Below are 24,906 nucleotides of genomic sequence, written 5' to 3'. Positions count from 1 at the left end.
AATGGTTTTGCTTTATCTTTATTTTTAACTAAGTGCATATGTGCCTGTCTTTGTGGCTTGTGCAAGCAATGTCTGCAGAGGCCAGTAGAGGACATCTGATCCCTTGGACCAGGAATTACAGCGATGCTGTGAGGCACTGGATGTAGGTTCCAGGAACTGAACTTCCATCCTCTGCAAGACCAGTATGTGCTCTTACGGGCTGAGCCATCTCTCTAGCCCCTGAAACCAGCTGGTCAGATATAGCTTGCTAATTTAAAGCCATCTATAACTGTATCAATATTTATGAAGGATATCAAGAAGGACTAAGCTATCTGCAGGAAGGAACCAACATTCTTAGTTCCAAACTGGTAAAGGTTACCCAGACTCAGAAAGAACTGTAACCATAGATGGACTGATGGATGGGCTGTTGCCTTCAATATCTTTGCTATAAGAACCCAATTATTGCTAACCTGTTGTGCAACAGGGAGGGACCTGAGAGAATGCTCTGACCTTGTTTGTGACTCTTCATTGTCCAGTTGTCTGGGTTCTCATTGGCCAATTCCAGCCATAAGCCACGAGGCAAGAGAAATGGTAGTCCTATCCTTTGGAGCCTAGAGAATTACACCTCTAGTCCACAGGCCTATCGGACAAGGCTACAGTAGGACAAAAGGCAAGGGGGATATGTCCACATACCACAAAAGGCAGGATCCAGCGGTAACCCTTGAGGGCACAGCCTCCAGACAGCAAAGGAGGTAGGGACTGCTAGACTTGGTGTAGCTAGGGAGGGGTGACAAATGAGGAACAACCCTTTCAATAAATGGAGCAGAAAGAAAGGGAACCCCTTTTAGAACCATCTTTTAAATATCCCCAGGGACAGGGAAAAATGAGGTATAGAGAAAAAGACTAACTATTTATCTGAGGATCAGAAGAATTGAGCACAAAGGGAGAATGAAGGTGTGCAGACTAATCCCAACCTGGGAAAGTTGAGCATTTTGAAGAGGAGAGTTTTCTATGGGAACTCACTGCCACAGACACCCGGGTTATAGGAAGCCACTTGCTTTGGATTCCTCTTTGAGACTTAAGACAAACTGTTGGATTCAAAGCCTTTTAAAAAGTCAAGTAACAATTGACATGATTCCAGTAAGCAAAGGTACAGAATAGGCCTTCCATACACAAGGAAGGGCATAGGAAGGGCATGGGCCATCTCTTGCCACATGCCCTGAATGCCCATCATGAATGGGAAGCATCAAGTCATGAGGCACTACACCTGGCACGCCTAGCATGTAGCCCTGTGCTGTGAATGCCAAGTGACTTGCCTTGTCCTTCTTCTAAAGTCTAGCTCTATTTGTTTCACAGAGATGTCCATGTCACATGGTCTGCATTCTTGGAGTTGACCATATCTTTCTATCACACCTTAGACATCTGCTTGACAGCTTCACACACCGACTCCCTGCCAGGGTCTGCTGCTATCAGTCACTGCTGGGACTTGCAGGCATTCCATACATCCTAATGGATGAACCCATGATGCTAAAACATTTGCATTATCAGTACCTACAAAATCACCACTATGTATAATGCCAAGATCTACGACCAGCACAACAGTAGCTGGGTTTCCTTGGACCACAGCCACAGCAGGCTCTGAGTGTCTGGGAAAACAAACGTTGGCAAACACTTCCATGGGCATCTCTTTAGGAGCAAAGTGCTTGTCACCAGGGACAGTATTTTTAAAGATGTTTACATTTCATACTTTGAAGCAAGTGATGGGTGGGGTGTGGCATGTTCCTACTGCCCTAGTGTGAAGCACTTGCTGCTCTGTAATGGTGCTAATCTCTTGTTGCTCCATACCTTTCTTCCTTGCCAAAATTCTGGTTCTTTAAATCCTTAGACTTTGCTTTTGGCTCCTAATTCTCAAGATAAATATGGCTCCAAGTGCCCACCAATGACCATTCCAGAGCCTGAATGCTAAGCTGCTCTGAAACTTTTTTTTCTGCCAAAGTACTGCATCTTTCAACTCTGAAGCCAATCTTCCACAGAATTTCAAGACAAAGATAAATTGCAGACAAATTATTTTCTGGAATATATCATGAATGGCCTCCTGTCCAGTTCAGACCAGATTAGACAGGTTCAGTCAAGGAAACAGCACTTCTCCTCTGTTGATAATTCACTACATCAGTTGCTTTACTGTTGCTGTGACCCCAGTACCTGATTCTAGCAACTTAAGGAAGGAATTATATACTCCAGGTTATGATTTCAGAAAGGTTGAGCCAGAGAACTTGCTTCTGTGTGCTTGGACTGAACATCATGGCAGAAGGAACATGGGGCAGCAGAGAGCTATGGAGTTCACAGATGACCAAGGTTGACTGTGCTCATCAGTTTTTATTATTGATTGATTGGTTGGTTGGTTGGTTGGTTGGTTGGTCGGTCGGTTGGTTGGTTGGTTGGTTGGTTGATTGTCATCTCCTAAGCATGTTTGACCAGGATAAGATCTCATCATGTCTCCATCAGGAAGCTATTTACTTAAGACACTTAAGTGAAATAAGAGGAGCTCAAAGGGTTAGCTAGAGGATGTGAAAACTTTAAATATGTTTCATAGTTGTTTGACTGTTCTCTACTGGTTAGTCTTCACCACTGACTCATTAGAGCCAAGAACTGTCTGGAGAGAATGAACCTCAATTGAAGACTTGCCCACATCAGACTGGCCTGTGGTCTTGTCTGTGGAGAATTGTCTTGGTGGATGGTTAGAATGGAAGAGCCCAGCCCACTGTGAGTGGCACCATCCCCCAGCAAGTGGTTCTGAGATGTATAAGTCAGAAGAAAGCAGACTCCAGAGACAAAGCCAGCAAGCCAGGTCCCTCTGTGTTCTCCTCTATGTTCTTTGCTTCAGTTCCTGCTCAGACTCAACCTCAACAATGGTCTATAAACTAGCAGTGTAAACCAAATGAACCCTTTATTCCCTTACCTTACTTTGTAGAGTTTTTTTTTTTTAATCATAGCAACAAAATGCAAACTAGAATGTTATCCTTGCTGAACACTAAACAGATGAGTAAGGGAGATGACTTACCAATTAAATAACTTTGTATGTATTTTCCTTTTTATATCAACCAGTCTTGCATTATTTCAAAGACTGTCTAAATTGGAGCTCCAGAATTCTGGTTCCTCTCACTGTCTTTAAAGGGTGGATGTAATGTTTCTGGCCCAGTCCAATAAAGAAGTTCACTAGAATCAATTACTCAGTTGAAAACCTCACGAATGCTTGGATGTTTGGATGCTTAAGACACTGTGAATCTCATCTGTGCCATTATTTCATCTATTATTGAAGAACCTGACTGATATATAACATGAATCAGGGAGAATAGTCTCTTAAAGAGTGACATGGAAATGTTTAGCCTTTATAAAAAGAAACCTCGAGGTCTCAGGATCACTGTGTTTGGTTACATAGTTCTCTGCAGAACCATCAATATTCATCATCAAATTAGCATCTTCCTGTGCCCCTGGGTGTTTCTCTGGGGCTTCAAAGCACACCCTTTCTTCAAGAAGCAACCTATACTCCAATTAGCAAACTTCTAAAAAATATTCCTCCTCGCCACAGGTATGGAGACTGGAGCACTTTCACTATATATAGCAAGGGTCTACCATCCCACATTTTGTATATGTGCCAGTAGTCAGAGAACACTAAAAAAATAATATAAATGACCATAAACTCCAAGGTTGATGCTCCCCTTGCCTTTCCAGTACTAAAACAACCTGGCAAGCTGCAGGCTTCACTTAGAAGCCTATAAGTGCAAGAGAGGCCTGGTCAGGAAGCCTTAGCTGAGCCAGTCAGTGTGATGTCTTCCTCACTGGCCTGTCTCCCCCCAAAAGTGGGAAGCGAACATCAGCCCAAACTCCTGCAAGTCAAAGAAACCTTCAGGCTGATGGGTTTTCAACACCATTCTATATTGGGAGGTGGGGTGAGGTTGGAGTGAACAATCTGCCCCATAAAATTAAATGACCTCCTCCAAACTCACGTCTCTATAAATTATAATATTGGATGTATTAAGGTAACATTTGGAATTTCATGTTTCCTGAGGTACCACGCCTGTCAATGACTCCGTCTTTAGGGCAGTGTTCCATCTACTTCTGGGGTCCACAGCTAGAAATAAAGCTGTAAAATTGCCAAAGAGAGGGCAAAAGAACTAAAGGCCAGCTAAATCCGTCCCACCATCGGAGGAAACCACAAACTACTCTTAGGAGAAATAAATGTGTTTGCAGTTTAGCAAGCACTAAATTGCAGGAATGTGAGCCATTCAACTTCACAGAAGGTGGCTAGCTGCATTCCATTTCTTTGGAGTAAAGATCAAAAGGAAAAAAATAGAGAGAAAAAAATATTAAACACTTTAATGAGTTTGGAAGTTGGTGGCTCATAGTAAGCCTGGCAATAACTATGAATTGACTGTATTTTCACTAATTGAACACATTCTAAAATCCTTTTAAAGTGGGGTTAAAAGTCATAGCCATGTTGTTGAGTTAATACTTTGTACTGAGAACTCAGTCAGTCCCTCGAAGAGTAAAAATTCCAAGGAAAAACGACATTACAACCTGCTTGAAGAGATGGAATGTATGTGAATTAAGCTACAGACTCTTGAATACAGGTGGGCTGTACCAGGATTTGGGTTGTTTAAACTACGAAAACACTTGAGGGACAGACATGGTTATAAAGCTAAGTACAGCAACATGTTAAATTTTCTCTGAAAGGCAACTGGAGAGAAGCATTCTGATTTGGTAAGCTGGTGGCTTTGCACAGCATGAATCCAGCCAGGAAAGTTTAACACAGACACCAGCACTCTGAACACTAGGAGGTGCCAAGATCCCCTGAACATTTCTAATACAATAATCGGTTTGATCTCTTTGGAAAGCTTTGAAGCCGTTAGGGGTTGGGATTTTGTTGTATGCATGGGGGAACTGACCTCGTAGTGTCTGGATTTGACAGTAAGCATCTTGCGTGGATAGCAGCCTCCAAGCAGGTAAATGTATGGTGCATCCCACAGCCAAAGGAAGCATTGAATTACCCAAAATATCCAAATATGTAGGATCCGGGTTGTAGCTCAGTGGTTAAGGTGTTTGCCCAGGACTCAGGTGACACTGGGTTCAGTGTGTGCTTGCATCAATTGGGTGTGGTGCCCTTGATTGTAAGCTCTTGGGAGCTGGAGGTAGGAGGTCAGCAATTCAAGGTCCTCTTCAGCCTGGGCTACCAAGGTGGTGTGTGTGGAGGGAGGCTCTTCATACTCCCAATCTAATACCTCCTTGTTTAGAGTCTTTGTATTATGGAAATTTCAAACAGTTGCGAGAGGAGACAGTGTTCTAACCCCACCTCTTCCGCAATTTTAATTCACAAGTCCATTCGCCTCTCTCGTATTTTGGAGTAAGTTGCAGATTGCCCCTTCCATCACTAGCTAAATATGCACCTCTAACATTACAGTCAGTTTTTCCTACTGAAGACCACAATGCCACGGATCAAACTTTTAAACGTTACAAAAATTGCTTAAGATCAACCATGAAGAGCCAAAGCCCCCAAATCGCTTATCGTCTCCCTTTTAGAGTTGGCTTTCTGTGTCAACTCCAGAATTGCTTCTGAAGTAAATTTCTCAGTTTCCACTGTAATTCGAGCAGCAGGTGGCCTCACGGGCTCCCATGAGTGGGCGGGGCCTGAGCTTCAGTTAGGCGTCAGTACCTCCCACCACGGTTGCCTTGGCGATGAAGGCTGCTTCCTCTAAAGAAAATGTGTCAGGGTCGTCCACAGGATTGACCTCCTGGGCATTGACCACTCCTGGGGTGACGCCAGTAGGCAGCACTTCTGACTCTGAGGTATGTGCCCCTTTCCGGGAAGTCCAGTACTGGGTCCTTGGCTCACACCAAGGTCACTCAAGGTCAAGGTCGGAGCTGCCTGGCTAGGACTCAACAGCTAAAGGCTTGCAAGCTGATCCTTGGGACAGAGGTCCCCAGGACCCCTGAAGCTCACAGATCCTGTGAGCTTACTCTGGAAAGTTCCAGGCTCACGCAGCCTCACAGATATGCAAATCTTTAACTGGAAAAAAACAAAAAGTAATCTCTGATCTTAAAGGGGACCGGTCCCTTTTTGCAAGTGCCACTGATTGACTGGGAAGATCAACAACTGCTCAAAGGGTGCTAAAGATTGCTGCTTTCTGAGTGAGTCATGGTTCGTTTCTGTTGTCACCTGTCCCTGTCCCAGGAGACAAGACCAAACACCCTGAGCTGAGAGTCTGTTCTCTGCCCCTGGCCTCAGGGCTCATAGTGAATTTGTCCCTGGTACTCCAGGGACCTCTTAGGTAACAGAAGGTCATCTTACGACCCCCTCCTAGCACCAGCTATCAATGGGTGGGGAGCATTAACTCATCTTGACCCTAGACTTAATGCTTAAAGGGTTATTACTATTGTATTTTCACTTATTTGTGGGTGGGTGGATGAAAGTCCCAGTCCCAGTGCTCAGTGTGGCCGTCAGAGGACCACTTGATGGTTGTCCATATGCGTCCCAGTGATAAAGGTCAGGTGTTCAGTTTTGGCAGAAGGTGCTGCACTCCTTGCTAAGAATTTAACCGCAAGTGCATCAGCAAAGCCATCATTTTTTTTTTTTTTTTTTTTTTACTGTTTAAATCTCCTCACTGAGTCTATCAAGTACAGTTTCCACGAGGTTATTTTTTCCCTTTCTTTTTTTTTTAAAGACTCTGAAGAGTGAATAATGAAGTGTTAATTAACACAGCTTTGTTCAGCTTCCATATTAGTCCAAACAACAACAGTCTTTGTGAAGAAGATAAGTATTTCGCTGCAGACTCAGCAGTCAGGAAGCACAAAGCCAGTAATTTCATGCCTTCCTCTCCAACAAGCAAGCAAGCAAGCCAGTCCCACTCCACCCCCTCCAAGTCCCCCAGTACTGCAGGCAGACCGCTAAGCCTGCAGGCTCTCCCATGAGCCTTTCTAAATAAAATTAGCATACATTAAATGCACATTTTAACATGATAAACTGGATCCTAAGCTCATTCCTCCCTTGTGATCGCTAATGTAAGTTAACATAATTTTTAAACCAGCATAGAAAACTTTCCAATTAAATTCTGTGTCGTTTAAACATATACAAAATCTTCTATGACTGTATGTTTCCGTGTGCTCGTACACTAACTCACCAGTGAATGTTATGCCCTCTCTAAGAACATTTAGTGATTTGAGGCTTAATGAATCAGAGAGAGAGAGAGAGAGAGAGAGAGAGAGAGAGGGAGGAAGGGAAGGTGGGAGGAAGGGAGGGAGGGTGGGAGGGAGGGAGGGAGAGAGTTTAATAAAAAAGACTAAGCTAATATCCATAACATGTACACATACATAAATATATATTTCAATTTTTATTAGCTCAATCTTTTTATGGGTAAGAAACTGAAGAAATCCAGTTGTTCCATGGGCTTACTTAGCAGTATCCCTTAACCAATAATGACAGTTAATATTCGGCGGTACATTCTCCATTTCCTAGACCTGTAAAACTGAGGCCTCTATAACACAGCAAGATGGTCCACCATTGGAACTGCCCATGTGAGCTCCCGGGACTTTGTGGTTGGCAGGAAAAAATGGCAAAAGACCCTTGTAGGGCAGCGCCAGTGCTGCTGAGGAGAAAGGCCCCCTTAATAGTGATCCACTTCAGGGTTTCTTTTCTGGTAAATTCTGTATCTAAATTGACTCAGCTAGAAGGCCATCTAGTCATCTGAGGCATGCAAGAATGAGCTATTTATTTTCTGGCCAAGGCTATCAGAAATAAAGCACAGGCTTCGATCACTGAGGTTCCCCATGTGTTGGTGATGGGCAACATCGAGAATAAAAATGGCTGTCCTCTTCACATAGTAGGTTCTCAAGCAATTGTGTTAGCACATCGATATCGCAGGCAGCCTGCCGTATGCCAGGCAAGGCGGTTGCCAGAAACTTCAGTCTACGCTGAGATACCCTGAGCACAGGGCAGGGGGCACAGAACCAGGAAAAGAGATTTTTATGGGGAACACTTCATGAGCTCTGCTTGCTAGTATCTGAACTGTGAAGTCCAGTTTCTTTAGTAATATTGGACAAAAATACCTCCTTTTGAAATGTGAGATTAAACTTTCAGCCTTTATTTCCATGAATGTACAAGGTGGAAAGGAAAAAAAAAAAAAGTAACAAAAATTGAAAATAAAGGATAGCTACTATACTGTGTAAAAATAGCTTGTAAATAAATATCCAGTTCAGATCCTTCAGCCTCCTGGCCAGTTAGTTCATAAATAGTATCCTCAAAAATGCTAATTATTAAAAGGAATATGGCATAGCTCACATGAGAGAGCTACAGGGTTGCTGAATACGAGTCATAGCATGTCCCCAACAGGGGATGTAAACCTGGCCCTCTGGTAAATCACCAGAATGCAGCCATTATCTTACAGGGAAAGATGCTGATGATGGTCTTGGAGGTCATCAGTATGTCGGGTGGGATTCTACAGGCAGATCTATCTACATGCTGATGGTCCTCTACACGTTAGGGGTGATCCTCCAGAACACCCCGTTGGGCTCAACTTGAGTAGCAAACGTTCACGTTTACACACTCTCAATATCATCCTAGAAACTTCTTATGATTGAAGTACGATACTTGAATGTAGATAAACCATTGTATGATACAGGTCAACCTGGGCAGACTGTGCAATGGTAAAAATAATAAAATAAAATAAAATAAATAGACCTCAAATGTCTGTATTAGCGTGTGGATGCAGGGTTATTTTTCTCGATGTGCTTCGAGCTACAGAGCCCTTTAATCCCTCCTGTTCTCCCTCTGCCCCTTCTCTCAGGTGAGCCCAGCTCATTGTCAATCTTCTGATATTAAAAGATTTAGGCTGTGGCTGGAGAGATGGCTTCACGGTTAAGAGCACTGACTGCTCTTCCGAAGGTCCTGAGTTCAATTCCAGACAACCACATGGTGGCTCAGAACCATCTGTAATGAGATCTGGCACCCTCTTCTGGAGTGTCTGGCCAGCTACAGTGTACTTACATATAATAAATAAATAAATCTTAAAAAAAAAAGAAGAAGAAGAAGATTTAGGCTATAAGAGCAAGTCTTTAAGAAGTCCAAATCCTTATTCATTAGCAAAGGAGGCTCTTGCATGTGCCACAGGGCACATGTGGAGGTCAGAGGTCAACATTGGAGCGTCAGTACCTTCCTTCCACTGTGGACACCAAGGATCAAACTCTTGTTATCAGGCTTGAGGTACAAGCAACTGACCCACTAAGCCATTCGCAGCCCAATATATATATTCAATAATATACAATATTATTACATTACATAACTATGATATATTAAATATAATTATATATATATATGTATATATGTGTGTGTGTGTGTGTGTATTTGAAATGAGGATTCTTCCTGCTGAGTATAGCAGCCTGTCTCCTCCCCATCACACATAGAACAGGTAGGGGTACTAGGAGTGGACTAACCATTAAAGCAGAATACAGTTTTTCTATTTATGTGCAAATTACGCAATTTAGATTGCTATTCTTTTCTGCTGACTAGTGTGTGTGCGTGTGTGTGTGTGTGTGTGTGTGTGTATGTTTACACGTACATATGTGGAAGACAAAAGGTCCACATAGGATGTCCTCCTCAAGTCACTTACCCCCTTAATTTGTGAGACAGGGCCTCTTCTTACTAGGATGTGAACCTCACCAATTCCCCAAGACCAGTGGTTCTCAAACTGTCCTAAAGCTGTGACTCTTTAAAGACAGTTCCTCGTGTTGTAGTAACCTCCAACTGTAGAGTTATATTCATGGCTACTTCCATAACTGTAACTTTGCTACTGTTGTGAATCATAATGTAAATATCAGAGCATTGGGACGGAGGTCAGGACCCACAGGTTGAGAACTGCAGCTTTTGACTCTCTGGCTGTGGCATTCCAGGAATCTGCCTGTGTCAGATGCTGCTGCAGTACTGGGGTTTTTAATGTCCACCACCCAGCTTTCGGAGTGAGTCCCGGGGACCTGAACTCAGGCTCTGGTGATTTCTTGGCAGGTATTGTGCCCACTGAACCATCTCCCCAGATTGAGCAGCCTGTCCATTCTTTAGCAGCATTATTGTTTATACATTGAGCTTTTGCACTGAGCTAGTTTGGGAAGGCCCCTCCCACCACCTGAACTCCTTCCAAGTGTCTGTCTCCCCTCCTAAGAATTTAAAAGTTATCTTGTAAAGTTCTGGGGAAATCCCACTGGAATTCAGAACTGTCTTTGCTTTACATTTGTGATGTGAGAGGAATTTATTCCTTGGGTCTGAAGGAGTTTCTGCTACGTATCTTTTAATCAATTCTTATCCCTCAAGTTCTGACCGAGTTTTAGAATTTTGTTACAATTCTTATGCTTTTATTATACTCAGAACAAGGCACAATTCAATAACTTTGGACATTTCCATTTCTAATTAGTTTCTCAAATGGAGAAAAGAAGCCGGCTTTGTGTATTTATGTTATGTATAACCGTCTTGCCCCGTTTCCTAGCTGAGCGTTAGTACAATGTCAGCCTTCTTAAGGACACTATGATGTCATCTTCAAATAAAGGCCCTTTTGTTCCTTTGTGTCTAATACTTAAGCCGAATATTTCATTTTCTTATCTCCTTACCATAATGGAAAAGAATGAGTCTAATGTTGAATTACAGTAAAGTTCCTCGTCTGGATCCCATTTCCAGCTCTTGGTTCGACAGCGCTGACTACTGTCCCCGTGTCCCATATGATGGTGGCTGTTAGTTTTGGCAAATAGTCTCTGGCCTGGCTTTGTCTTCTTTTTCCATTGAATTTTACCAAGTGCTTTGCTTCTGGGTTTAGAAGGTACCTGGTCAGTACTTATCCACAGAATCCTTGTTGAATTTAGCATAAACTTGCGTTCCCTGTCACATGTTCTGTCCGGGGGGATGGTCCATCAGTGTCTTTTAATCACAGTGGGATCCACACTTGCCAGATGGATTTTTAGCTCAGATGAGAGTCCAAGTTCATTACTGATTTGGGGTTCTCTATTCTCTTGGTTGTTCTTTGGGATCGTCTATGCAGATGGGCAGCTTTTAAAAACTGAACTCTTAAAAGCCTAAAATTATTAACCTAGGTTTTGATTGTCCTAGGTTTTGACTCAGGGTAATACCAGATGGGCACGATGACTTTACAAAACGTAGAATCCAGTTTGGGTCCTGTTTGGTCAAATAAATTTTCTCCTCTATCCTCATTAAATATTTTTTTCCATTTCCTGTATTTGTTCACTTTACTCCAATTGCAGCCCCGCCTTCTCCCAACCCCTCACCATGTCACACAGCCCATCCCTCACTCCATTCACTTCTGAGAAAGGGGAGGTCCCCCAACCCCGGGTACCAACCACCTCCCCACCCACCCACCCACCTCCTCCCCCTGCCCATACCTCAAGTCACTACAGGACTAGGCTCATCTTCTCCCACTGAGGCCAGACAAGGCAGCCCAGTTAGGGAAACAAGATCCACAGGCAGGCAAGCAGGCTCACGTTCAGCCCCCAACTCCAGTTTTTTGGGAACTCACATAAAGACCAAGATACACATCTGCTACCTATGTGCACGGGGCCTAGGTTCAGCCCGTGTATGTTCATTGGTTGGTGGTTCAGTCTCTGGGAGCCCTCAAGTGTTCCCACTAAGTTTTGACAATTTACATTTCCCGAGGAAATCTTCCACCTCCTTATATTTTTCTAATGTTTTGCCACCTGCTGTGGTAGACATTCACTTTCCTTATTATTTAATCATACTTACCAGAGAGTTGCCTTTTTACCTATATTTTTAAATAGCTATTTTATTTGTCTTTATTTCCTTTAGTTAGTTATGTTCTTTTACACATAACTGGATCCCTGGCCCTGTGGGAAAGTCACGAAGAGGAGGGTGAGGCTCGACCAAACTCAGCATCCAAGGAGATACCAGCCAGTACCTTAGTGACACAGACAGCTGATGCTTCCGTGGACCACACTGATAAAATCCAAGTGGGTGCAGGAGATGCTGCAATGGATCAAATGTTAAAATAAAGACAGCAACAATATTCCTGACTTTCCTTTTGCCTAAGACTCCCTCGTGGTTTAACACATCACTGCTCCCCAGTTCAACATCTGGCGTTTGTAAACAAGCTCATGTTCCTTCTGACTGGGAAAGCCCTCTCTCCTCCTGCGACAGACCTGTTGTCTTTCCTCGAACGAGGCTCTTTAGAGACTCTCCTATATGAGGCACCATCCACGATGGGTGTGTAGTTACACATGTGGGGTGTTTAGGCGACACTCAGGAGAAACCAGGCGCAAGGTTATCTGGTAACTATTCGGAGACCTAACATGTTGACTTTGGAAGGGATGCTAAGATCTAGCAGGTGGAAGATGTGAGTTAACAGTGCAGTGTAGCCTCGGAGCTTCCAAGCTGGAGAAACTGGTGCAGAGAGCCAGAGACGGGTGGGCGAGTTTAGCATGTTTATGAATCGCTGTTGTGTCTTCCGGCTGTATAGATCGGAATGTATGCACTGAAAGACCAAAGGTTTTCAGTCACTTAATACTCTTTCAAGAGCAAGGCAACATAGAAAATCTATATAATATATATTATATGTATAGATATGTGTGTATAAATGTATATATAATAGAATACATGCATATATGCGTACATATATGTGCATATATTTATATACATACATATTCATATATACAAATATATGTATGAAAGGAAGAGGGGAGGAGGCCTCATTTAAAGTAGTACCAGGAATATAAGCATTTGCTTAAATGCTGCTATTACTAACACTAAAACTAATAAGAGAGGGAAACTCTGCTAAAAGATGATTGTCTTAATCCCACACTTTTTAGTAAGAACAGTGGCTGTGGTATCACGTATCATTGCTCCAGCTCTGACTTTCAAAGGGTTGATATGACTAGATTCATTTCAGAGCTATATAACTTTATATCTATATAAAACCTTATATAGCTCTCTCTATGCCACCCAAATTTTTTCTACCCTGAATTTTCCTCCCCAAGTAACTGGATCTGTATGTCTGAGTCTTTCATTTTCTCCATACTTCTCTCTCACCCTGTCTCATTGTGGCCATCCCGTGTTCTACTCAAACATAGAAAATGATTTTTAAAATTTCTGTGCACGGGGTCCTGGTTATGCTGGTCCTGAGGGGTAGTTCACCGAGCCCCTTTCTGTGAAGTTCGGCCATGCTCCTGTCGTTGTCTTTGCTGAATGCCCCACTTAGGAAGGCTCATGTCTCATATTCATTTTGCTTTGAAATATTCCTTCTAGCTGTTTGAGAATTGAATCCATGCGCACAATGTGTTCTGATGAACCTGACCTGGACCCTTGTCCCTACCATGTGTGGCTCAGGTTTTGTTCATCTGTGGTCCCTTTTCCTGACTCGCCATTGAACTCCTTGGAGTAAGCAAGCCCCTGCTCACTTCCCCTCTCTCAAGCCTGAAGTTCAACCAGGAATATGTAGAAGTTAGATACCTAACATGTAGCAATAGACAGTCAGTTGTTTGCTGAATTGTGAAGCAGCCCTCAGTTCTGCATATACCTAAGGATAGGCTGTCTTGCCCTCTAACCATGTGACTTTTCAGAGGTGAGCCACTATCACATAACAACAGAAAAGAAAAATAGCAAAGGTTTTTTTATATCACTGGGGTCAGTACTCGCAAAACATATGATTCCGAGAACTCGTTCTTCTTTGACTTGCTTTAATAGAAAAATCTTGACTTGCAGGAGAATGAAAGGATTCTGTCTCCAGATATCCTCTCTTCTGACCAGATCATTGACCTGCTGGGGGAAGAGAATGTCAATGGAATTCAAGAGTAAGTAACTCCAGAGTCTCAGTCAAGTAGAGACCAGTTCGAGGCCTTTGTTGCTAAGTGACCACGGTGCGTTAGTTAGACATATTAAGCTTTTAATTTAAACTGTGTGCTATTACAGTACGTAGTAAAATATGTCAAGTCTTGTGCACACACACGCACACACACACACAAACACACACACACACCACAAACACACACAAATCCAAGAGTAATTGACTCAGTCTAGCTCAGGAGCCTTTGCTGGTAATTAACATGCATTGGAAACCTGCGGGTTAAGATTGACCAAGAGCCGCCTGTATCCACTCTGTACCCTCTTCTCTTGCATGCGCGAAATTATCAATATGTCTAATAATCTAAAGGGCATCCCTTTCTAACATTAAGTACATAACAGAGTAAATATGTCACTAGCATTAATAATTAAGGAGGTTATTGTCTAAGTTTGGGTTACTGTTGCTGTGATCAAACATCATGACCAAACCACTTGGGAGCTTACACTTCAACATCACTGTTCATCGTTCAAGGAAGTCAGGACAGAAACTTAATCAGGTCACAAACCTGCAGGTGAGAGCTGACTCAGCAGCCTTGGAGAGGTGCTGCTTACTGGCTCGCTCCTCATGGCTTGCTCAGCCTGCTTTCTTATAGAACCTAGGACCACCAGCCTAGGGGTGCCACCACCCACTCTGGGCTTGGTCCTCCTCCATTGATCATTAATTAAGAATGTTTCCTTTTGGCTGGACTGCAGTCTGATCTTATGGAGGCATTTTCTCAAATGAGGCTCCCTCCTCTCAGATGGCTTCAGCTTGTGTCAAGTTGACATAAAACTAGCCAGCACAGTTATGATTTTGAAAATTCTGCACACTAGCAGTTTACCAATGATATTTATCAAAAAATGATGCTATACTCTAGATTCTTACAGCATGTATTGTTTTATGTAGAGCTAAGATGGAATTTGCCACAGTAATTCTAATGCTGCACTCTCAGGTATATAGTACTAGGACTTATCATTAGCCGGATATGTCAATCAACATGGTTTCCTTAAAGATGTCTGTTAGCAACCCAAAAAGTGTCTCAGTGGCTGAGAGCATGTCTTGTAGAGGAACCGTGTTTCATTTCCTGTACCCACATTGGGAAGTTTGCAACTAACTGCCTAGAATTCTAGCTCCAGAGAACACAAAACTCTTTCTGGCCCCATGTGGGCACCTGACTCATTTTCACATAACCCTTAAGACAAACAGATAAACACACAAATAGTTTAAGGAAGAAGTTTTAGTCATCCTCCATAAAAAAAAAAATCATCCCACCTTGAAGTGGAAACGCCCTTGGCTATGGAGAGTGACCCTGGGTGGGTGTGTTGGGAGAGCCTGTGCCCAAATCCTGGTCTTCACAAGCCAATATGCAGGGCACAAGCAAGGTGTCACAGACCATAACAAACACATAGAAAAGGACTCTATCAGTGATGACCACAGTCAGACTTTACAAATGCTGTGGCCCTGAAGTGATTTAATCCTGAGAAGGAGCTGTGACATCCATCCCCAAGAGCAGGGGAATCTGAGAAGAGAAAGCTCATCAAAAGAAGCAAGTAACACTGACAGATTTGACCCAAGATGCACTTCACCTCCAACACTTGCAGACTCTTCTGGGAAGGGATAGCAGTGACTGGCCCCCACTGTCTGCTGTCTTCAGCTTCCTGAGTGTTGGTCAGAAAACTAAAATTCTCACCCGTTTTAAGTGATTTCTTGTAACACTTATACCATTTTTCCAAAATAAATATTTACTGGGAATTCTGATTCTTAGGTTTGGGCTTGTTAAACACACACACACACACACACACATCACACATCACACACCACATACCACTGGTCACAGATGGATCTTGATGCCTGAGTTTGAACCCTGACCTACACAGAAGAAGGAAAAAAATCAACTTCAGTAAGTTGTTCTCTGCTCCACACTTGTGCACACACACACACACAAAACCCATATACACACAGCTAACAAATAAATACAAAACAATTTTTAAAATTGATTTCAACTAATTACTCACGGTATTAATAACACACATTGCGATTTTATGTGCAATGTTTATCCCACTTGAAGGCCACGATATGAAAGTGGTCTTTGTCATACACAGCAATACTCAATACTAAGTGAGAATAAATCAGGGCAAGTGACAGATATTTAATCCAGCTTCCAATTTACTAGTAATGAATAGTAAGTAAACTGTCAACATTAAAAATACCAAACATCTATTATTTAATAGTAACTAATATTAAATAAAATGTTAGATTTTTTTTTTTTTTTTTTTTTTTTTTTTAGAATCCTGTGGTTTTACCACATTGTAGCTTATGCTGCGATTATGGAGCCTACATTATAGAACACATTTTTTTTTCAGTTATTGACTGTGCTTTGTTGTTACATATCCAAATTCAGAAAACACGTTTGAGCATCAGGGGTGTATACGTGGAACCAAGCACAGGACACAGCTGGTATCACAGCTGTCGGTGAAGCACGGGACAGCTCGTTCAGGGACAAAAGCATAGACTTGCCACCAGTTCACAGGCAGCCTGGATTTCAAGAACTCCAGAACACTCCAGAACAGCCCCGGCTCCCTGGCCAGATACCCAAAGACACAAAACACAACAAAACACAACATAAAACTTAGCCATACAGGAATGCGTACAACGGCTGTGTCAAAAGCAGGTTTGACATTGCCAGGGATCTGACTGTAGAGAGCATGCAACTCGATGTCAAATTTTAGGACCGTGCTATCTTGGGAGCCATTTTTTTTAATTTTCTCATGTTTTTAAATATAATTCCTGTAACAATAATCTACATGTGCTTGCAATCATTTTCAATTTAAAACAGCATTATTGTAAGTGATAGTTATATATTTTTCAAAAAGACAGTAGTGTAATTTAATTATCCTCTCCCGGGTGACCAAAATAGTCCAAGATTATGCAGTTTGAAAAGCTATAAACCTACTTAAATAAATTACAACAAATCACCATATTTCCCTACATTTCACAATTATGAGTTTTGTTCTCTATACCAACAGGCAACCCAAGAGACATGAGGGATTATTCAAAATACATTTTGAAATAGACTTCACATGGCTGGTGTTCTTCTCATGACTACTAAGTGCTATCAATATCTTATTTATATGTAACTCAGCAATACTTACAAGTCAACTCCAAAGTTTCATTTAAAAAGAAAACACACACACACACACACAAAAAAAAAAAAAACCAAAAATCAGAGATGTTGCCAAACTAGCTCAGCAGTTAAGTGCACCAGCTGCTCTTACAGAGGTCCCGAGTTCGATTCCCAGCACACATGGTGTAACAACCATCTGTAAGTCTGGTTCCAGGGAATGGGGATCAAACGTCATCCTCTGTCCTTCTTGGGTACCACACATACAAGTAGCACCCCAACAAACATGCAAGCCAAACACCAACACCCATCAAATTTAAAAGAATTTAAAAAAAAATTTTTAAATGATAGAGGCTAGTTATAAAGAGGCTTTATAAACACAGAAGTAACACTGAACCTTGGTTTTGTTTGAATGTTTTTGGAAACCGAGTCTTACTCCATCACTCAGGCTGACCTCAAGCTCCAGGGAACACCCCTGCCTCTGCTTCTCAACTGCTGCACTTTGGGTTATGTGTCACCACACCAGGTCTACCAAGAAGCCGTCGAGGTTACCACAGCCAGACTGCTCTGAGCTGCTTAACTGGTCTGCAGAGCTTGCTTCCATGGTGATGCACTTCAAAAGAGAAAGGTGTTCCAAGTTCCAGAGCATGAAGGAATGACAAAGTCGATTTGCTGACACTCAACACGGCAAAGCAGATGGTTGCATCCCCCCTGGCCATATCACATCACAGTCCCTCTGAGCTCCTTCCCCTTCCTGAGCACCAGCCCACACTGGCTGTGGCTCTCTCTCCCTCCTGTATCTCTGACTCTATCCTCTCTTATGACCAATCTGGCCAGTGGAACGCAGAGGACCTGCATTCCAGCTGTGGCTGTAGCTTGCTCTGAATGACTGTATCTCCTCCTTTGGAGTGAAATGACTTGTGGAAAAATAAACCAGTCAACACTAAGCCCTGAGGATCAACCAGGGGCAGGAATCCACTGGCACTAGGAAATGGGAGGGGGGAGGGACAGGTGAGAGAGGGGAGGAGGGAGGGAGAGTGTGGGCCAAAGGTGGGGTCGAAGGAGGTGAGAGAGTAGTCACCCAAATAAACTTAGAAATGTCATCGTTGAGTTCATTCAAACACACGCACTGAAAAAATAGAACCAGAAAGCAAGGACCAAGTCCGGGTATTCAGGTCAAATATTAACTTAGGAATACACCGAATGCAGACAGCAGATGAAGAGAACATGGTCGTGGGGGGAAGGGGACAGAAGTGAGAAGAAACAGTAACCAAAAGTCATGACTAGAGACTGAATGGATGCCACAAGGCAGGAGATTAAAGAGCCAGTAAGATATGCACATAAAAGAAGATGCTAAGCATAGAGAAGGAAGCTAGCGTGGAATCTGCCTTGCTGGAAACGAAGTCAGTGGCAAGATAAATGTAGGGAAACTCACAGCAATGAATGCATCTTAATGCCAGGGGAGGGTATTGGGTTACACACGCAACACAAGGAACAAGAGAATTAGGCTATGATTTCCTGTTTCAGCAGGAGGAAACTTAAGACATCTCTTTATGTCCAGGATAAAATAACCCAGGAAGGACCGTGAACAGGCAGGCCTTGTACAGTTCCTTGTCAGGGATGGACAACGACTATCTGGGGGAACAAACGCGTCACCAGAACCTGTTGCGGAAAGAAGAGGATTTCAGAACCGAATTCTAGCAGGACGTTTTTATATAAAGAACGCAAAAGCTAGGCTGCGTCCTGTGGTTTAATTGAAGAATCGACCTATTGCCTCAGGCAAGCTTAATCAATTCATTATGCATCTAACATAGCAAAATCAGGCAAGATTAATCAATTCATTGATGCATCTCACATAACAATAATAAGAAAAGTGCTGAAGAGAAATTGTCATCTAAAATAAAATTGAATAAACCTCTGTCAGTAAGCACAAGACTCATTTGAAATTAAAATAAAGGCAAACAGGATAATTATAAACTAGAACAACTATTCTAGAACATTTTGGTAAAAATAAGTACGTGCATGAGGGGGAGATAACCCAATTTCTTCCTTTCACAAAAATAAAACTGAATTTCAGAACACTGTGTAAACACTGTATCCAAAATATGAAGAAGGGTCAATAGTCTTTGTTACACACACACACATACACACATGCACTTGTGTGCATGCACATACACAAAGAGTTCTTAGGATATCATTTGTAAAAGCAACGAGGAGGGCAGAGGAGATGCCCAGAGTCCCCAGAGCTCACCCTGCACTGGGAGAAGGAGCCCCAGCCACCATGTTAAAGCTGGGCAGTCATGGTGACCACCTGTAATCCCAGCACTTGGAGGCAGACAGCAGATCCCTAGAAAGTTGTCCTCAGGCCCCCATGTGCGTGCATATACTTATACACGTTAAACATTTTTAAATGGATGCATATACATAAAGACTGCATGTATGTGCATATATAAATAGGCATAAACATAGGCCTATATTATATATAATGTCCCCATCAAACTCAGTTTTTAAGTCAAGTTGGCTTCTAAGTTTCCTGATGTGGGAGATTTTAGATAAGGACTACAAGATGATTGCCAGTAACAATCAAAGCTGCTCATTAATTGCTTTCTGATTGCTGTACAATGTAAGAAAGGCTACCTCACCCTGTGAATTACTAAAATAATCAGATACCTGCAGCAAACCCCCCTCCCTGCCACTGCCTCAGACCAGTTTCGTAGGCTGGACGGCATCATGTAGAATGGTGGCAAGGGAAGGGGAAATGAAGTCGTTGCTTAAAATCACCAGACTTCATGTAGGGCTTGTGGTTTTCCAGACAGGGCTGCACCTGTGTGTAATGCGTGTAATGGGTGATCATAAAAACACTTCTATGTGATTGCTCAGGGTTCAGTCTGCTGAGGCTGTTCTTCCCTCCCTGCTCCTTCAAGGCTTCGTTACTTCCTCTGGTGTCTCTCTTTCTTCGATTGCCCCACATAACTCAGAGTATCAGCACTTGAGAAGGGCATTGATTTGTTACACACGTTTAAAAAACACTTCTGAACTTGTTTCAATTATATATGCTTTTAAAATGGTGAAGGACAAAGGCTTCCCCTTTTAAAAATGGTAGGCTGCGTTTGCCCCAGGTACCATCACTCAGCTTAACCCAAGAAACCACATGCAAGCAACAAGGAAAACCAATTAAGCTGAAGGCCCTAGCCATGAGCTTTGGAGATGATGCTCCATGGTTGTCACAGATTGTCTGGACATGATGGAAATGGTCTGAGGGAGATGCACACAGCTACAGGTCTTAGAAGGAAGGAAGGATACAGGGAATTTCCTGGAGGGAGAAAAAACCCTAGATGCCATGCCAGGAAGCCCCACTGGTCATGTGCAGAACTGGAGTACACATATCTGTTTATATTGCAGTAAGATGAGCCATTTTTTTTCCTCTACCTCAGTAACCAAAACAGCAATAAGTGTTCAAAGAATTGACAGAAAGTAACTCCACACAGGAAATGCCTGTGAGTTTGTTATCAGAACACAGGAAGTACCAAGTAGTTTGAATCACGACACAGGAAGCAGCTAATAGTTTATACCATAGCCAGGTCTCCACTTTCTCTTCATTGCATTACAAGCAGATGTCCACAGACATCAACTATGTTCACTCAAAGATAGCTAAGCTGTGAGGAATACCCGTGCAGAGACAGCGCATCCACAACCTACAGACAGAGAAGGGATAGGACGAGGGCCCCACCAGACAGACATGACCAGGAACACATAGAAAATACAGGCAAATGTTGTGCCACGAGTTTTTCAAACTGCAACAAGAACATAAAATAGACTTACAAAAGCTGGAGGAAGAGATCATGAAGAAGAAAAGATTGCAAATATCAAAAAGAAAAATGTAGAAAAAGAAAGGTCTAACAGCAGCTCAGAGAAGAAGGAATAAGCAATAGATTCAAAGAAAGGAAATCCGTTAGAGATGAATCCTTGCCTGTCTGTGGATCCTGCTCATTCCCCTAACTGGGCGGCTTTGTCTGGCCACTGTGGGAGAGGATGACCCTGGGCCTAGTCCTGCAGTGACTTGATGTTCAGGAGGTTGGGTAGTGTGTGTATGTGGGGGGGGGGGGATACTCAGAGGGGAGCTCCCGTTCTCAGAGGAGAAGGGGAGGGAGGAACAGGGAGGACCTGCATGGGGGGGGGGGGACTGGAAGTAGAGGAGGAGATGATATTGGAATGTAAAGCAAATAAATTATTAAAATAAAAAATTAATTCAGAAAATACACACACACACACACATACAACTTGTTGGGTTTTTTTGTTTGTTTGGTTTTTTTTGTTTTTTTACAGAAAGAAAAGGACAGACTACTTAACAGTCTGCTTTCAGAAATGGAACAAACTTAGTCAGTAGATTGATTTATAGAGAGATCCTGGCTGAAGATGTGGCTGGGTTGGTAGGGAAAGTATCTGGGGGGTGTGGGCTCCTCTGAGCCCCACCTGTCAGGGCCATCTCTAATCCCAGCTATAGCAACTGGACTGAGGCTGGGGCACCAGGAGCGCAAGGTCCGCCGCATGCCAGCCTGCACAGAATATTGAATGTAAAGGTATAAGAAGTGTAGACAGGGAGAAAGGGGGCGAGAGAGGGGAAGGGGGGAGGGGAAGAGGAAGTGGGAGGGGAGGGGAGGGGGAAAGAGCTCCACCCCACTCTTTTCCTTGCCTCCTTTCTCTCTTCTCTCCCCCTCATCTCTGAGGCTGTGACATGACTGAATACTTTAAGAGGAGAAGCGCTCGAGAACTTTCATTCAAATACTTGCTTTCAAAACTTTCGGAGACTGTTCACTATTCAATCTCACTTTAACATCTGCATTTTTCTTCTTTGTCATTACAGAAAACTGGGAGTGTTTCTGAATTTTAAAAATCTCCAGACTTGCCTACGCGATGCCATCCTCTTGGACTACTATGTGTCTGGCTTCTGTTGGGCCAAGGAGATGAACTTTTCTATTGAGCAATATTCCAAGTTTATGACCTTGCTGGACATGCTACTTCATAATCTTCAAAGTGAGTGTGATCCCTCGCTGTCTTTTTAAGGGGAGGGAATGTTGCGTGTATAAATTAATATTCAAAAGCCATTGTGATTCCTTTAATAAGGACTGCGACCTTGTTTCTTAGATACAACTGGGGCAGCTCATTTCTCATTGAAAGGTAAATCCTCAAAGAATTCTTAGTAGACTAAGGTTCTCTTTGTTGATTCGCCAAAGATATTCTAGTTAGCCTTCCTTCCCCGCACCACAGATATCTGAGGATACGCTGATATTTTGGCCAAGTTCTGTATATCCGGAACTATTTTGAAATCCAAATAATTCAATCTGTCTTTAAAGTGGAATACTATGTAGTTAGAAAAAGGAAAAATAAGGACTATTTCTGTGTGCTGTGGGCATATTACTGGAGTAAAAGATCAGGAAGCACTATGCACTTTTGTTTATAAAAGAATAAAAATCTGAAAGGATTTTTATTTATATGCATTCAGAAAGGCAGAAAGAATACAGGAAAAAAATCAGAATTGTCTGTGAAGCCAAGCATGGAGGCACACGCCTTAAGGGTAGTAATTGGGAACAGAGAGGCAGATGTGAAAGTCTAAGTCAAACCTAACATGCAACAAGAATGGGTTTTAGAAATAAAAATAAAAATATCTTCTGGGGAGGACGTGGAAACTGCGGTGTGAGCAGCAGGGCTGGAGGAAGCCTTTTTCAGGCTAGCTCTGCATATAAAGCAAACCTTGACCAAGTCACCCATACGAAAATTAAAGCATCAAAGGATGTTTGATGTGGCTGTCCCAAGCTTTGCAACTTCTGAAGAGAGCAGAAGAACGTGAACATTTTCCCCCAAGAGCTTGGCAATCCTAATGTGAGCGAGTATTTCTGTTTTACACCGTCCCACCTTCCCCTCAGCCTCCAGATGGCCTCTAGGTATCTTCTCATGGTCGGTATCAGTTTGAACCTGGACTTCTGACCCACTTAGAGGCTTTGTCCAGCTAAGGCACGAGAGAGTAAAAATACAAATGTCGAATGAGGGGAAAGCAAACAAATTCATTTTCCCCCCTCTGGTAAGAAAATATCTTCTCAAACAAACCCTTTGATATCATTAGACTGTGAACAAAGCATACGGCTTCAGTTGGTTTCAAGGAGGTGAAGTGTTTTACAGTAAAACCAGGGCATCATGGGGTCCTGAGTGCAAAATCATCAGGCCCCACTCCACCAGGGCTCCAACCAGAGAGCATGGTCCTGCTTCGTGGTTGGAGGGTGGCTCCGCCTACATAAGATCCACTTTGGAACAGCCATGGTTCTGACTTGATCCTTGTCCTAAGCCTGTGTTACATGAGTATAAGCCAGTCTGCAGAGAGCCCACCTCAAATCTAAACGGATCATCTCAAAGATATAAAGGCCAGTACTGAGACTGATCTTAAGGCCATGCTTTGTGGGTTATACTCACTGAAGGCAGAAAATATTTCTGGAAAAAAAAAGATCACATATGTTCACCAGGCTCAGACTTCATCTTTATCAGTATTTCTTGAACAATAGATGAAAACAAATAATTTATATGTTATTATTCAGAGAGGGAGGAGTCAGGGTCAGAGTCAACTCCTGAAGGTGACATGAGGTCATCTTCAGCAAACAAGAGTCTGTCCCTTTGATGCCACATCAGACATAGCAGACATAAGTCAGAAACCTAGAGTGAGTCGCAAAGATAATAAACTAGAACCTGACCCGAAGCAGAATGCTGAACAAAGGAGCATGTGATGGATGGGAGATGCTGCACGCCAGGAAGAACCAGATAGAGTGGACCAGAAATGGGTACACAAAAGGAAAGGTACGCATGCAAAGAGCTAGATATGGATGCACACAGCAGAGGGCACATAAGTAAAGGGCCAGACATGGGTACATGCTAGAAAGGACACATATGTCAAAGGCCAGAAAGCACCACATGCCATGAATGGCACGTATGAAACAAGCTTGAAGCTGGTTCTCAGTAGAAATACCACATGCCCAGTGGATGGAAACATGGAACCCCTTGGAAAATGCACATTCAGAGAAGGATACAAATGGGTACACACTGAAGTGGTACTGGAAGCATCAACTTGAAAGCGCTCCGTGTAGACCAAACCTTTCCAGTGCACTTCCTGTGTTTCTGCCACAGCAGCACGGTCATCTTCATCTTGGATGCAGGAGTTCCAAGATAAGGCTTAAAGCTAGCAAGTGTCCCTTTACCCAATCCCACCCCAAGTTGTTTTACTGTTAGAAACCTAGAGTCTTCTTATTTACCTAGGTCTCCCAGAATGCATTTGGTTTAGTCCCTCTTGGTCTGGTCACTCCCCCGTGGGACTTCAGTCAGATCCATGAAAGGATAACACCGGTAACTTTCACCTTGAGAAAGGCAGGAGGCACCACGGTCTAAAGGGTCAGTCATCGGCTAACCCAAGCCACAGCCTTGCCACCAGATGTGTTCCATGTTTGATAACTACAGTTCCATCCAGAATTCAAATCAATAATCTAAGTCCCCTCTTCCTCAGCATCCTGAGTTAGTGAGTTTGATTTTCTACTTATGATGTCTTGCTCCCATCCCGTCTCAAACCATATCCATCCTTCCTTCCTAAATCTCTTCCCACTTTGGGGTTTTTAGGGTTTATTGTGAATAGAGAAATGTACAGTTGGATTGTGTTTTACCCAAGATAGTAAACAAAGACCCCTGCCTGGTCCCATAGGTCTGCATGGCTCACGTGCTAATTATGAGCTGTAGGAGGGTGTGACTGCAGAAGCATTATGCCTAGTCATTTCTGGGGTCATCACTGTGTTTTCAGGGCCCACCTAAAATATTTATTTCAGCACCAGGTATATTTATTGATCAGTGGGGTTCAATTACTTTACATTGTTTTCTAATTGCTATAGATAGAAGAAA

General features: G+C 42.9%; 1 protein-coding gene across 3 annotated transcripts in view; it reads left to right on the top strand.

Annotated features, from left to right (window-relative positions):
- The first annotated feature begins 5,686 nt into the window (after window positions 1-5,686).
- Window positions 5,687-24,906, top strand: part of Cabcoco1 (ciliary associated calcium binding coiled-coil 1) — a 100,386-nt gene continuing 81,166 nt past the window's right edge. For all 3 annotated transcript variants that reach the window (XM_021174999.1, XM_029482826.1, XM_029482827.1), the window contains exons 1-3: window positions 5,687-5,823; window positions 13,739-13,827; window positions 21,842-22,011. In XM_021174999.1, coding sequence (XP_021030658.1) covers window positions 5,713-5,823; window positions 13,739-13,827; window positions 21,842-22,011 — 370 coding nt within the window. In that variant the 5' untranslated portion in view covers window positions 5,687-5,712. The remainder of the gene's footprint in view (window positions 5,824-13,738; window positions 13,828-21,841; window positions 22,012-24,906) is intronic.

The sequence above is a fragment of the Mus caroli genome, chromosome 10 (assembly GCF_900094665.2).
Source record: "Mus caroli chromosome 10, CAROLI_EIJ_v1.1, whole genome shotgun sequence".
Classification (NCBI taxonomy): Eukaryota; Metazoa; Chordata; class Mammalia; order Rodentia; family Muridae; genus Mus; species Mus caroli.
The sequence above is the reverse complement of the archived record's forward strand: the minus strand, read 5'-3'. Positions and strand labels throughout refer to the sequence as shown.